The sequence below is a fragment of the Sander lucioperca genome, chromosome 9, assembly GCF_008315115.2.
Source record: "Sander lucioperca isolate FBNREF2018 chromosome 9, SLUC_FBN_1.2, whole genome shotgun sequence".
In the NCBI taxonomy this organism is placed as follows: domain Eukaryota; kingdom Metazoa; phylum Chordata; class Actinopteri; order Perciformes; family Percidae; genus Sander; species Sander lucioperca.
Genome location: NC_050181.1, coordinates 25,472,741 through 25,487,662, shown reverse-complemented (window position 1 = coordinate 25,487,662; position 14,922 = coordinate 25,472,741). Strand labels below are relative to the sequence as shown.

The 14,922-nt window shown below is 40.5% G+C and overlaps 1 protein-coding gene and 1 long non-coding RNA gene across 3 annotated transcripts in view; one reads left to right on the top strand and one right to left on the bottom strand.

Moving 5' to 3' along the window:
- The window catches only part of myo10 (myosin X), a 168,361-nt gene extending 155,048 nt beyond the window's left edge, over positions 1–13,313 (top strand). For both annotated transcript variants that reach the window (XM_031292115.2, XM_031292106.2), the window contains exons 31-41: positions 1,826–1,968; positions 3,165–3,356; positions 3,590–3,747; positions 4,965–5,088; positions 5,725–6,022; positions 7,125–7,332; positions 7,630–7,766; positions 7,857–7,977; positions 9,400–9,876; positions 10,420–10,611; positions 10,922–13,313. In XM_031292115.2, coding sequence (XP_031147975.1) covers positions 1,826–1,968; positions 3,165–3,356; positions 3,590–3,747; positions 4,965–5,088; positions 5,725–6,022; positions 7,125–7,332; positions 7,630–7,766; positions 7,857–7,977; positions 9,400–9,876; positions 10,420–10,611; positions 10,922–11,032 — 2,161 coding nt within the window. In that variant the 3' untranslated portion in view covers positions 11,033–13,313. The remainder of the gene's footprint in view (positions 1–1,825; positions 1,969–3,164; positions 3,357–3,589; positions 3,748–4,964; positions 5,089–5,724; positions 6,023–7,124; positions 7,333–7,629; positions 7,767–7,856; positions 7,978–9,399; positions 9,877–10,419; positions 10,612–10,921) is intronic.
- Positions 13,314–13,499: 186 nt separating this feature from the next.
- LOC118495753 lies at positions 13,500–14,096 on the bottom strand. Its single transcript, XR_004898182.1, has 3 exons — positions 14,005–14,096; positions 13,849–13,953; positions 13,500–13,512 (listed from the first exon to the last, which is right to left on the bottom strand). It is a non-coding gene; the product is annotated as an uncharacterized LOC118495753 (long non-coding RNA).
- Between the last annotated feature and the right edge of the window lie 826 nt (positions 14,097–14,922).

Here is a 14,922-nt window from a genome sequence, read left to right as displayed (position 1 = left end):
ATTACTTCAAGCTGCTCAGAAGGTGTTTTTGTTTGTCCTCTATCCCGGTGGTTCTCAAACGTTTTTCAATAATGTACCCCCCTTTGAAATATTTTTTAGCCAAGTACCCCCTGACGAGTGCAAAGCATTTTTGATAGAAAAAAGGCTATATAAAGAGGTACATTACAGCTCTGCACCATTAGTGTTTGATTTACTCAACAAGCTTGTAACTGAAACACACTGAAATGTTACTTCAAATGTTTAGAATCCATTTATGAATTATGCATGACATATATATTAGAAATTAACATTTCAAAAAGGAATCTCACATACCCCCTGCAGTACTCCAAAGTACCCCTAGGGGTGCACGACCCCCATTTGAGAAACACTGCTCTAGCCCTTGTGTTGTCCTCGGGTCAAAATTGACCCGTTTTAAAAGTGTCAATATCACAAATATGGGTTTATTTCAACTAAATTGCCCAAAAATAACCTGGATAGTTCCATACACAAAACAGGCTGTAGTTATGCATCAACATACGTTCCTCTGATCTTAACTATTAGCTAAAATAATTAACAATATCAGGAGTTTGTAACTAAAAATGAGGCATAATTTAATATGAATTTTAATTTATTTATTATTGACCATATACTCTAAAAATCTGCATTTTCCAGAGTGTAAGTTTAGTTTGCTGTCACATTACTCAACCCCGTATTTGTGAATAGATATATCTGAAGTGAAAGTTCTGTCACGTAAATATGTTGTTGCATATCATTGAAAAATCCTAGAGATTTCTTAGTGGGTATACTGTGTATACCTGCGTATCACGTAGACTACACCACTGCTTTAAACCCTCCTAAACATTCTTCATATACTCTAAAAATAAGTGTAAAACTAGCGGTGATGAGTTGGAATGAAGTTTGCCAAGAAGATGTAACACAGAATTAGGTAATAATTTATACTTTATGCTTTATAAAACAGGCAAAACAGTGGCCGGTTAGCACAGTTGGTAGAGCGGCTGCACATATGCAGAGGTTTATCCCTCGACGCAGAAGGTCCAGGGTTCGAATCCAACCTGTGACGGTTTTCCTGCATGTCTTCCTCCCCTTTCATATCTCAGCTTTCAGTCAAGTGGTTTTATTGTCAATTCAACCATATACACTGTATATAGTGAAACGAAACAAAGTTTCACCATGGATCAAGTGGTTTTACACATTTAAAATATATGAAAACGACATTTAATAAAAACGGCATTATATACAAGCGACATTCGAGACAGGCTACATTTAGTGCACACACATTATAGACATAAAGTGCAATTACTACTTAAAGTAGAGCATTTAAGACAGACAAGGGACAGGACAGACAATAGACAACAAAAGACAGGGCAGAAGTAGACTTGTAACAGAGCATTGATTGACTTTCCTATCCAATAAAGGCAGAAATGCCAAAAAAAAACAAAAAAAAAACAGGCAAAACAGACTGGGTCGGGCGCCTGTGTAGCTCAGCTGGTAGAGCAGGCGCCCGTATATCGAGGTTTACGCCTCGACGCTGCGGCCACAGGTTCGACTCCGACCTGCGGCCCTTTGCTGCATGTCTTCCCCCCTCGCTCACCCCTTTCATGTCTTCAGCTGTCCTATATAAATAAAGGCGTAAAATGCCCCAAAAAATAATAAAACAAAAAACAGACCGGGTCCATTTTGACCATGGTTGATGGAAAAACAACACAAGGGCTAGTTTCGTTTATTCCACTAATGTCAACCAGACGTCATTTTTGTTCGTGATTGGTCAGCTATTTGACGATTTGTCTTCTTCTCACCATTAACTGCTTTTCTGAACCCGTCACAGGCCAAACTCCTTCGTCATGATCACGGCGAACCGCGTGCTGCACTGCAACGCCGACACGCCCGAGGAGATGCACCACTGGATCACTCTGCTGCAGCGCTCCAAAGGAGACACGCGCGTCGATGGGCAGGAGTTCATCATCAGAGGTGACAACGCAACACCCCTTCACTCTTCGTGCCTTGTGAGGGTGGCTCGAGAGGGGCTGGAGTCTATCCCACAATGCATTTAGACAAAAAGGTTTTACAGCTGCAGAGCAACAAACACACAGCAGCTTACACTAGGGCTGGGCAATATATCGATATTATATCTTCGGGCTCTATTTTAACGATCTAAGCGCACGGCGTGAAGCGTCCAAATCCACTTTTGCTAGTTTAACAGCGGAAAAAAGGGTCTGTGCGCCGGGCGCATGGTTCAAAAAGGGTTGTACTGAGTGTCTTCATTAATTCATAGCTGTGTTTTGGGCGTAACATGCAATAAACCAATCAGAGATCATCTCCCATTCCCTTTAAAAGCCAGGCACGTTTGGACCTAGGAGCATTGCTATTATGATGGAGGATTTGCACCGTAATATTTGTATTTTTAATCTTTTGCATGTGTGTGTGCTGCTGCGCGTCCCTGTGTGTGTAACAAGCATAGATGGGTACAGGTGCATTTGCTATTTATACGACGTGGGCGCTGGACGGGAAATTGACAACTGCATCGGCCTAAAACTAGCAAAGACACTTGCGTCGGGCTTTGCGCTGTGCTGGGTGCAAGATAGGGTCCATCATCTTAAATTATGGATATCGTAATATCGTGATATGACACAAGTGTTGTCTTTTCATGGTTTTACAGGCTGCATTACAGTAAAGTGATGTCATTTTCTGAACTTATCCGACTTACTAGCTGTTTTATTATCTGCCTTTACCCACTTTGTCATTGTATCCAGATTACTGATGATTATTTTACCAAAATTCTCATTGTGTTAATATTTTGTGAAAGCACCAATTGTCAACCCTACAATATCGACATTGATGTATTTGGTCAAAAATATTGTGAGATTTTATTTTTTTCCATATCACCCAGCTCTAGCTTACACCAAACTCCATCAACGTTTTAAGGATTTTTCTGAATTTAAAAAGGCATTACAAACAACACAAACTTGACAGAAAAATGTCTAGTTAATTAAGCTCAAAAGAATGAAATTCTAAAATATTGAATGCAATTTGCAGGTTTTAGCACAATAACCTGCACATTCATTAATTTGGGAACTATTTGCTGTTGTGTCAGGCTGACTGTACACCTTTTTGTAATGACACAAAATTCAAGCAACTCAAATATCTGATTCCTTTATTTCCACCAGGCTGGTTACACAAAGAGATTAAGAACAGTACCAAAGCCTCGCTGAAGCTGAAGAAGCGCTGGTTCCTGCTTACCCACAATTCCCTGGACTACTATAAGAGCTCCGAACGTAACGCCCTGAAGCTGGGAACGCTGGTGCTGAACAGTCTCTGCTCGGTGATTCAGCCAGACGAAAAGGTCTTCAAAGACACTGGTAAGAAAAGGAAATAGAATGGACTTAAAATAAACATGCAAGACGCCAGAATAAGAATCAAGTAAAGTGAGATTAACTTTTGCCGAAATGCCCTCCTAAACATTCATTTAACCATAGCATGCTTCATTTTTGCCCTCACATCCTTTCTCACAGTCAGAAACAATTGTAACTTTGCAGTGTCATTAAACGTGACTCATTTCTTTCGCCTCTTCTTGATGTCATCCTCCTGACAGGCTACTGGAACGTGATCGTGTACGGCCGTAAACACTCGTACCGTCTCTACTGTAAGCTGCTGAATGAGGCCACGCGCTGGGCCAACGCCATCCAGAACGTCATCGACACCAAAGCTCCCATCGACACCCCGACCCAGCAGCTCATCCAGGACATCAGGGTAGGAAACATCTTTTGGGCTCCTGCACACTGCCTGCGTGGCGTGAGCGTGTCAGCTGCGTGGCGTGTCCGTTTTTATTTCGGCTCCCATGTTAACAGGTTAGAGGCTGCGTGACACGCATGCTAGAAATAGGACCGACGCAAGCGTGTTGGAAGGGTTTCCAGGCAAAATAGAATACGAAAAGATGTTTATATGTCATTTTGACACAAATACATTTAATAATAATGGCATTTTGATGTTTGAAAGTCTCTAGGTTTTGACAAAAAAAAATAATAATAATTATTGATTTTCAAATACTGCACCTGTCAATACAGAACGAAATATTCTGTAGCCTATTTTGATGTCAATACTGCCGACGTTGTCTTTGCTGTAATCAAATCAGTATATAGGGTTGAAGAACACGCTATTATTTCATTTTATCAATGGGAAACATGGGTGTACAAAGACGTAGAAAACGCCACGCAGCCGCCACGCAGCCAGTGTGCAGGAGGACTTAGCGTAAAGCTGACTGAGACTTCCATCAGCTCCGTCTATGTCGTTGTAGTTCCCGCCAGAAGCTTAAAGAGGGCGATACAGATTAATGAATGCAGAGAAGGATCTATCTAGTGTCAGCAGTCAGATTCAGCTTCATTTAAAAAATAGTTTAACTATTTTTAACAGCACGAGATCACTATTAAAGATTTGCTATTTTACTCTGCCACCAGTTTTCACCCAACATATCCTGCCAGTTAATTGACTGAGTATTTGACAAACTTTAAGACAAATTAAGACAAATACAGTGGGTCAATAAATATATTGGGATTTATAAAAAGTCATAGTATATTACGTCATGAAATATCCTTAATAAATCATTGTAAAGTATGTCATAAGGCAGTTAAGAAGAGTCATAATAAAAAAATATAAATATGTCATAAAAGTTTATAAAAATGTCAGTATAATTTTTTTTCAAGCATTTTTATTTCACACAGAATGATGATGAAATTAAATTTAATTGATGATCGGGTCCCACATCTAAGATACTACAATGGCATATACACCGGCTGCACGCTCCAGATAAGAGTTTAAAGTCAGACTGAGGACAAATAAAACGGGTCAATAAGTATATGAGAACATTCAAAAATGTCATAGCATAGTCCTCAAAAGGATAATAGTATAGTATGTCATAAAAAGTCAAAGCAGAGCATTGTACTGAAGCCAGGCTTCTCTGCTCTCTGCAGGAGAACTGTCTGAACTCGGAGGTGGTGGAGCAGATCTACAAGAGGAACCCCATCCTTCGCTACAGCCACCACCTGCTGCACTCGCCGCTGCTGCCGCTGCCCTACGGAGACATCCACCACACCGGTCAGTCACACACATACAGACACAAAGACAACATGGCCTACACTTAGCCATGGTTTCTTTAACAATATTGCATCACTGCATATTCCCTCTTTATATTACTATTTATTTATATTATATTACATGGTGTTTTATATTAACTTCACTGCCATTACATATTTCAATCATGCTTGGTTTGCATTTTCATATTAGTATCTTTAGATTTGTTCTTTTGATGACATCCTATCTTGCGCATTCCCTGTTATATGGACGAGATCAGTGCTGCTTAAAATGTGTGCTCTCATGCAGGGATCGACCAATTATCGGCCGATTATCGGGGCCGATAATTGTCAGTTTGCAGATGAACTGTATCGGTGTTTCATTTTACAGATAACCGATAAAGTGAATTATTAAAAAGTGTCTACTTTGGCTCCGCTACAGCTCTGTAAGCAGTCTGCAACACTTGCAATAAACTGTTAGCATGTTTAGCCTTCAAGAAGATACTTTTTTTTACATGGGTTTCTAATTCTTTAATTTGATTTTTTAAATCTCTTAAAATGGAAAGCACTTTGTGCCAAATGCTTAAAAAGTGCTATAGAAAATAAATTATTAATGTTAATATTATTATTATTACTAACCACGTCTCTCTGCCCGGCTCAGCTCTGAGAAGCAGAAGCTACACGACGCTGCAGGACGAAGCCCTCAAAGTGTTCAGCTCTCTGCAGCACTTGGAGGGCGTGGCCGACCCAGTGCCCATCATCCAGGGCATCCTGCAGACCGGCCAGGAGCTCAAACAGCTGCGGGACGAGCTCTACTGCCAGCTGGTCAAGCAGACGACGCGGCCGCAGCAGCCTGGCAGCCCGGCGAACCTCTGCAGCTGGAAGATCCTGGCCTGCATGTCCTGCACCTTCATCCCAACCAGAAGCATCCTCAGATACCTCAAGTTCCATCTTAAGAGGTATTGGCATGTTTACAGACCGTTTGTGTCTCCAGAAAAAAAGGTGTTTGGGGATACAACAAATGACAACGTTTCTTTAAAGATTAATCTACAGGTTTAATTTTTGATCTTAATTTACACTTAATGGAACACTTGAACACTTACGATCTGCCCCAACCCTGTGTTCTTTTAAAGCAGGACTTAAAGTGCTCATATTATGCTTTTTGGCTTTTCCCTTCCCTTTATTGTGTAATATTTTTTTTTTGTGCATGTAATAGGTTTACGTACTGAAAAGCCCAAAGTCCACCCCAAAGGGACTTACCATCTCCAACAGAAAACACTGTTCACAAACTGCTCCAAACAGCTCTATTGTAGTCCAGCCTTTACTTCAGAGACAAACGTGGTCACTTTGGAACACACGTTATAATGCTCACCTAGCTGCTAGCATGGCACGCCCTCATAATCTGCTTCTGACTGGCTAGTAGTCCTTACCTAGCTACTGTCAGGGCACGCCCTCATACTCTGCTTCTGACTGGCTAGTAGTCCTTACCTAGCTACTGTCAGGGCACGCCCTCATACTCTGCTTCTGACTGGCTAGTAGTCCTCACCTAGGTACTGTCAGGGCACACCCTCATACTCTGCTTCTGACTGGCTAGTAGTCCTTACCTAGCTACTGTCAGGGCACGCCCTCATACTCTGCTTCTGACTGGCTAGTAGTCCTTACCTAGGTACTGCGCATGTGCGACTCCCAACAAAGATGGAACAGAAGTGTGATGCCTCAATATGTAGCTAAAACAGAGAGCTCAACACACAGGGTGAAAAGAGGAGCTGCAGCAAAGTGCAGTACAAATTAAACCATGTAAACCAATTCTGATACAACCTCTAAATACAATTATGAACCTGAAAATGAGCATGATACGAGCACTTCTGTTTGACATTGCTTTTCCTGAGATCATTTAGAGATGGTAATTCCTACACCTTTATGCTTTAAAGTCTTTGAAATTGCTTTGTGTGTGTAAGCTTATGTAAAGCACTTTGAATTGCATTTGCGTATGAACTGCGCTATATAAAAAAATTGCCTTGCCTTGCCTTAATGTTCCAATCCAAATCACTCTCTCCGCAGGACTCGAGAGCTCTTCCCCGGCTCGGAGATGGATCGTTACGCCGCCTTTGCCCTCGACTCCCTTAAGAAGACTCGAGCCAGGGAGAACATCCCGTCCCAGGAGGAGATCCGCGCCATCGTTGCCCAGCAGGACATGAGCACCACCGTTCACTGCCACGGAGGAGGCTCCTGCAAGATCACCATCAACTCACACACAACAGCCGGAGAGGTGAGTGACAGGAACCAGTATTCAACATAATCCCATTACTTTCTATGTGTCTAGAAGTAATAGTCAATAATAGAGTCATTGTGTTAACTTTTTAAATAGTCTTAATGTATGAGAAGGTTTCCTAACAATCCTCTTCAAAGTACAGTTCACATTTTGGTTTACATTCCACTTTTTTTGAGTACTTTTTGGGCAGAAATCTTAAGATTTTAATCAGGGTGTCTTTCATTATTTAAATAGTTTGATCTCATCTGATCTGCACATTTTAGTTGCTTGTATCTCATTCTGTGTGTGCTTCAGGTGGTGGAGAAGCTGATCCGAGGCCTGGCCATGGAGGACAGCAGGAACATGTTTGCTCTGTTTGAACAGAATGACACCACAGAGAAAGCCATCGAGAGCCGCACAGTGGTGGCCGACGTGCTCGCCAAGTTTGAAAAGTAAGCATCTAAGAGACAGTGTTGTTAGTGTATGTTTTTTTTGTCTGAAGCAGAACAATGCTCTTCATGAACCGTCTCTCTGGTCTCCAGGCTTTCAGCCAGCCAAGACGAAAACAACACGGGCTGGAAGTTTTACTTCAAGCTCTACTGCTTCTTGGACACAGACAACGTTCCCAAAGACAGCGTGGAGTTTGCCTTCATGTTTGAACAGGTAAGACCTATTCAAACCTCCTTTACATTTAAATAATTGTCCTGTGTAGAGCCATCATCTCTTACTTAGTAATTTACTTAGTTATTTGATCTATGAATTGTCAGAAGAAATAACAATCACAGTTTCTAAATTCCTTATCTTGTCCAACCAGGACTCTGAATTCCAAAAATATATAATTTACAAGACTTTAAGTTTTTGTTGACTGACTTGATTAATTGGCTAATAGTTCCAGCTCTAATAGATATTTAATAATTAACACAATTCTATTTTAGTAGTAGTAGATTAGTTTGTTTTTTTTCTAACCAGTTTTGTCTTTCTATCATTTCATTTTATGCAATAGATTTTTGCATTTTATTAATGGTAACATTGTTAGTTTCTTCAGACAATCAAAACACTATCACACATTTATATTGAGCAGGGGTGAGTATTAAACTTTTTTCTTTTACACAATGAATTGGGTCAATATCGTCTAGTATTTAAAAAAAACTTTATTTTGATACAAACACAGATGCATTTGAGCTTCTTTTATTAAACATAAAATAGGGTTTTTACATTTTTATATTCCTCACAGCAAGGCATTGAAAAAAGTATGTTTTTGGTATTGCACCTATAGACCACAACAGTCCCGCCCACAGCCAACTCGGGAATTAAAAATCCCATTGATTTTCTCCATAAGGATTTAGAATATCATTCATAATGTCTAAACCATCCGAGGTAGAGTGATCACGAGCTACGTGGTTGTGAAACGAAGGTTTCTGCTCCTGTAGAAGCTAGAAGTCCGAATGAAATCAATCTTGTTTTAAGAAAAACATGTTTTATCCGCGATTTAATGGAGAAAAAATGCACTACCCACAATCCTAAGCGTAACAGCAACGTCTCTGATTGGTCCAACTAGCTGTTACCATAGAATTGTTACAGTACCCGCGAAACTGCGAACGGCTAGAGCGAGAAATTCTTTGGAGCGAGCTTCTACCATTGAAGTCTACGATAGTTTCTGTACACTGTCTTGTACCTTTTGCCTTTTTTGCCGTTTTCAAAATGATTTTTGCGCCGAATCAAATGTGTTCTCACTATTGATCTCGTAGCTGGTTGGCTCGGTTCCAGACTTAAAACTCTATATAAAAGCAATTTTCGAAATGTCAATGAAAGAATTGAATGGGGAAAAACACTTCCGGAGACAGAGCCGAAAAAAAGTGGGCGGTCACTGTTGAGCTCTATACCTGGGTATAGTATCACAACTTGTTTTGCTCTAGTAATAATAGAACATTTTCTTTGGCTAAAATCTAAGTGTATAATAAATCAAATGTCTTGGAGTCGTTTATGTCATGTATTGAAAATGGCAGCTTTAGACAAAAGATAAGTTAACTCACTGAGGCAGTTGTTCTGGAAGCTTTCTATATCTTACATTTTCTCTGTCTGCAGGCCCATGAAGCGGTCATTCGCGGTCAGTATCCGGGCCCTGAGGAGACGCTTCAGTTCCTGGCTGCCCTCAGACTTCAGTACCTCCAGGGAGATCACAGCTCCCAGGCCACCGTCCCCGAGATGTCCCAGGTGTTCCCCATGGCGCGATTGCGGGCCAGGGTGCAGAACTCTGCCAAGACGTTCGCTCCGGGCTCCGGCTCGGTGGCCGACCGCTCGGGGACTTCGGAGAGGAAACGCTCGAGCTTCCTGGAGGGAACGCTGAGGCGGAGCTTCAGGAGCGGCTCGCTGAGTCGGCAGAAGCTCGAGGAGGAGAACAGCCTGGAGGCGTGGATGAGGGAGGAGGCGGCGGCCGTGAGAACCAGCGTGATGGACAAGTGGAAGAAGCTGCAGGGGATGAACCAGGAGCAGGCCATGGTCAAATACATGGCTGTGGCGAAGGAGTGGCAGGGATACGGATCCACGCTGTTCAACGTGGAGGTGAGGACAGAAATGATGTCAGGTTTTTATTTGTCAGTCTGCTCGCTCATTTGAATATCTGCTATTTTTTACATTCTATGTTATTTTTTAATACTTCTCTTTACTTTATTTATATCATTTTCAAACTCCTATTTTCAAACTGTATTCATAAGAATATTTCTGTTTAGAAAATAGAAATGATGAATGGTGTTATTGGAATTCAGTAGTTTTTTAAGTTTGGGGGAATTAAAAAAAATACTTAGTTAAAGCAACCTAGGTGATGTACGGAAGAAGATAAGGGACAATGTGCAAAATGTATTTGAGTTCTGACTTTAAAGTCGGATTTCTGTGAAAAAAACTATCCAACTTTATTCTCAAAATTCAGATTTTTTCCCCCATATTTACGACTTTAAACTCAGAACTCAAATACATTTTTCACATGTGGCCCTAATATTCTTCTGTAGTGATGATTTCACCATTTCAAGTTTAAATCTGAAATCTGAATCTGACCAAAAGTGTAAGAAAGGCCAGCCATCATGCTTGTTGTTTCTGCTTGTCATTTAGTGTCGGGACGGAGCGTTCCCCTTCGAGCTGTGGTTGGGCGTGAGCCGGGAGGCCATATCGGTGTACAAACGAGGAGAGCCGTGGCCTCTGGAGGTTTTCCCGTATGAACAGATTCTCTCCTTCGGCGCCCCGCTGGCCAACGCCTACAAGATCGCAGTTGAGGGCCGAGAGCTGGTCTTTGAAACGCAAATGGTTTGTACAAGAAAATAAATAATTTGTTTCATTTTTGAATGTTGGGTAAGCATTGTCAAATCATTGACACACGTCAAATAGAAAAACACTGCAGCAATTTACCTTGGCAAGCGAATACGTTCCTAGCAGTGTTTACATTGGAATTAATTACTTTCGAAATTCCATAAATGTTCGAGTGACTAAGCCTTAAAATCATAAATCATAAATCCTCACACATTTAGAAAAGCATGAACGAATGAAATGAAACACCAACCTTTCAATCTTGAAATATCACGTACTGTATAAACACTCCTCTTCCTCTCCGCTGCAGGTCATGGACATCGCCAAGCTGATGAAGGCCTACATCAGCATGATTGTCAAGAAGCGCTACAGCAACTGTCAGTCCGTCAGCAGCCACGGCAGCCAGTGTACCGCCTGGTGAACTCCGCCCTTTAACCTTTGACCTTATGGCCACTTACTGTGGTGCCGCAGAGCGTCAAGCGTGGCCGCAGCAGGCCATGGATGGACGCCCATCCACGGCGCTCTGGACAGAGCAGCTCGTACATTTGATGTCAGACTGACTCTGTGAATGCTGAAGACAAACCACAATGCTCTTAATGTTAATTAGCTCAAAGTTTTTTTTTTGACGGGTTTTATTCCAAAACGATAAACATCCACTTCTGATAGATCAGAACCTTAAAAGAAACACAGTGAGCAACCATTTCAAGCTGGGAGAATCAGCTGTTTTTTAGATGTTGAATGAACCATTTGAACTGTCTCTCAGGTCAAAGAGTGAAAATGTAATGTAAACCAACTACAAGACTAACACTGTACCTACAGTCATGCTAATAAAGCAACCTTGAATTGAATTGACTGAACAATTTGAATCAAAAGTCTTTGGTTGCCAGCTTTTTCAAACTCTCTCCAATCAAACAAGCTACTTGAGTCATGTAACTTTTACACTGACAACACCACAAGCCCTACTTTGTTTGTAAACTGACAATGCCTGGGTTAGGGTTGGGTTTGGGTTTAGAGTTAACCCTAACCCTAATCATCAAAGGGGGAAAATATATACATTTACCTCAATGTCCTTCTTAACAAGTATAGTAACATTTCATTAATTAATTTGCCTCCTGAAGCCAAGAAGGGCTCATGAACCTTGAATCTAAGGTTATATGAACGGGACGACATCTCAAAATATAAAGGTTTCTACAGTGAAACAATCTGGTATCCCTTAACAAATGCATGTAAAGGATGGTCTAAGATAACACAATGCTGTGTTCAACAGCAACCTCAGAGATGTATCCACGTATCGAAGTCCAATATCAAAATATAACTGCATTAAAATCAAGTGGCCCATAGCATTGACAAGAACAAATGAAATAAAGGCTGTTAATTTAGTCATTTGACGACACAAATATACGACAGGAACAATTTATCAAAACATTCCTTGTGGACTCCTGATATAACCAATGCAACAAATGCAACTTTTCCACTGTTTCTCAGACCAAAGAAAACCAACTGAAGGTTTAGCACAATCTTATTTTCTCATCAGTTCTCATTTAGAGTTTTCTCCTGAAGTGGGGATGTGTCTTGTTTTGGAATAAAACTGTTCATTTCTCCCTGATGCTAATAGGACAAGGACTGTTGTTGCAGGATGGGGCAATTTGTTACTGAGGTTTTTGTTCGTGTGGCTGTGTCTGTGTGTGTGAGTGGGAGTGGGAGTTTTAAGAGGTGTGTGTCTATGTGTCGGAATGTAAAAAACTAAGCAAAAGCAGAGAAGATAAAGAAAATAGTTAAAGACTTTTCCTCTGCTTTGAAGAACTCTGGGACTTGACCTATACAGACTTTCTCCAGGATGATCTGTTCACTGTAAATAGTATGCAACTGTACTCGTCTTAAGCATTTCAAGTTTGTGATTGATTGTTTTTGATTGATTTGCTGATCATTTCAAAGGTCACACAAGTTTAAACTAAAGCAGGAAGAACTCTACTTAAATCAGATTTTGCCTTATCGATGCCACTCTTGTTCCAGAATCTGGAAGGTGCTCCCATGTTCCCTTTACGTACTTTTACACTGCAGAATCTGTCCAACTACGCAAGTCATTCAAGCTAAACTCAAAATTCTTTTCTTGTAACAAATCTGTTAGTTTGTTAATAGCAAAGGCATATGTCAAAACACCGCTGCATCCATAGTTTCTGTGTATCCCCCAAATCTGCAGCGTTAACTCATTGCAATGTGCCAGTCATCTGCCTCTCAGATTGGACACTTTTCACTCCAGAATAGCAGCAATTTGATCACATTCACTCTCTAAATCAACACGCCCCAATGCTGTAGCTTGACTAGATCTTAGCCAAATTTAAAGTGATGAATGTCAAAACTAAAACGGCTACAAGTTAATTGCAGATGGGTTTTGAGAATGGCTTCAGATTGAACATGGTTCCAAATTTCTAAGAACTAAGGTTGTGCCTGGAGGAAATCTTTACTGTAAGATGATATGAATTGGCCAAAATCTAACTTCTGTCTGATTATTCAGTCCATAAACAGTTTGTCAATTAATTATCTAGAAAATGTATTATATTGCTAAATAAAACTACATTTCACCCACTCTTAATAGTAACCAGGAACTTGTTAGAAAACATTGTTTTCGAGCCACTGAACAACTGGTTGCTATAGTTATTAAAAATGCCTGCAATCACCTACTTAATGTACTTCAATATTATTTTTCTCAATGTTTGGAGAGTTCTGAGGAAAAGTAAAAACCTGCATACTAAGATATAAATAATCATTCTTCTGTTTTAACCACAGATGGTCCTTGTTTGCTATTCTACGTATTCTCGCTTTGCCAAACCCTTCTCCAAAGTGCGCCGGAGGAGGGTCTGGCTACTCCACATAGCATTCGGGATGGGAGGAAAACGTGCTCTGGTTTATTGGCATTTCTTTAAACCAATCACAATCGTCTTGGGCGGTGCTAAGCACCGGAGAAAAGCCGCGGTGCAGCTGTAAAATAGGCTCAGAAGGAACTTGTTTTGGTGGAACGTGTACGTTTAAAAGTAGTTCAAGTCGTGCAACAGAAAACTCAGATTGGACAGATAGTCTAGCTAGCTGTCTGGATTTACCCTGCAGAGATCTGAGGAGCAGTTAACCATAGTCCTCAGAAATCCACCGCAGTTTAAAATGCAGACACAAAGGAAGCCCAAGGCAACAGATATCCGCCCGGATTTTCCGGTGGCAACGGAGCAATCCCGGAAATGGAACGTCAAGGATATAGACTAATTCTACGTTACTGCTTTCCCACACCTGTAAGCACTTAAAAATGCACAAAAGCCTCAAAATATGACTGAAAGTCATTTTTGTCAAAACCTTCCAGATGTAGCATGTTATTGTCTGCTATATATGGTTTTTAAACAGTACGCAATGACCCTTTAAGTAAGTCAAACCGCAATGATTGAAACATTACCAGATTTAAGTGCTGGCTTTCATCAGATTTCAGTTTGGATGACTTGCTCAGTTGTACTTTTTGCAGTGTAACATTCCTACAACATTTCACTGGAGCTCCGCGGGCGGCAGATCCCTCCAAAGACGCGTGTGCAGGTTTCTTCCACAGTGCCTTGTTGTATATTATGTATACTTATTTTGTTTCCCATGTGTGGTTTCTTTTTGGTATAATGTGCAATGTTATATAAATATATATATTATATAATCACGTGGCTGTACATTTTATACTGTAAGTCTTTGCCTGATGACCACATGGAGATTTTCTCAAGATAAAAATCTTGTTTTTGTATTTTTCTCTACGCAGCCATCCAACTGACAGTGGATTTGTGACACAGTACTGGTATCTTGTTTCTTTTAAATCTGTATTAGCTGTGTTATGTATTGAAAGGATGATTCTAACAATAAATGATTACACATTTGGTCTGAAATCGCATTCAATGTAACAATTTCTCTTTGTTTATTTTATACTATTTTTACACAATTTTTGGGTCTCTGTAAATTAGAGTTTGGTCTAGACCTACGCTATCTGTGAAGTATCCTGAGATAACTTCTGATATGATTTGACACTATTAATAAAATTGAATTTAATTGCACTAGGAAGAACATTCCTAAGCCCATTTATTTCTACTGAAAACGTCAATCTTTAACATGCGTATAGGATGTGTGTTGGCGGCCTGGGAGTTAAAGAATTGATTTATAATTTTTCAAGTCAGTCTTAAAACAATTTGTAGTAAAAGAATGCACCTTGACTTACGTATTTACATGCACTGTAGCTACCTGTATGTACAGTATGACCTTTGTACTACTAGAAAAAATAGAGACTATCACCAGCCT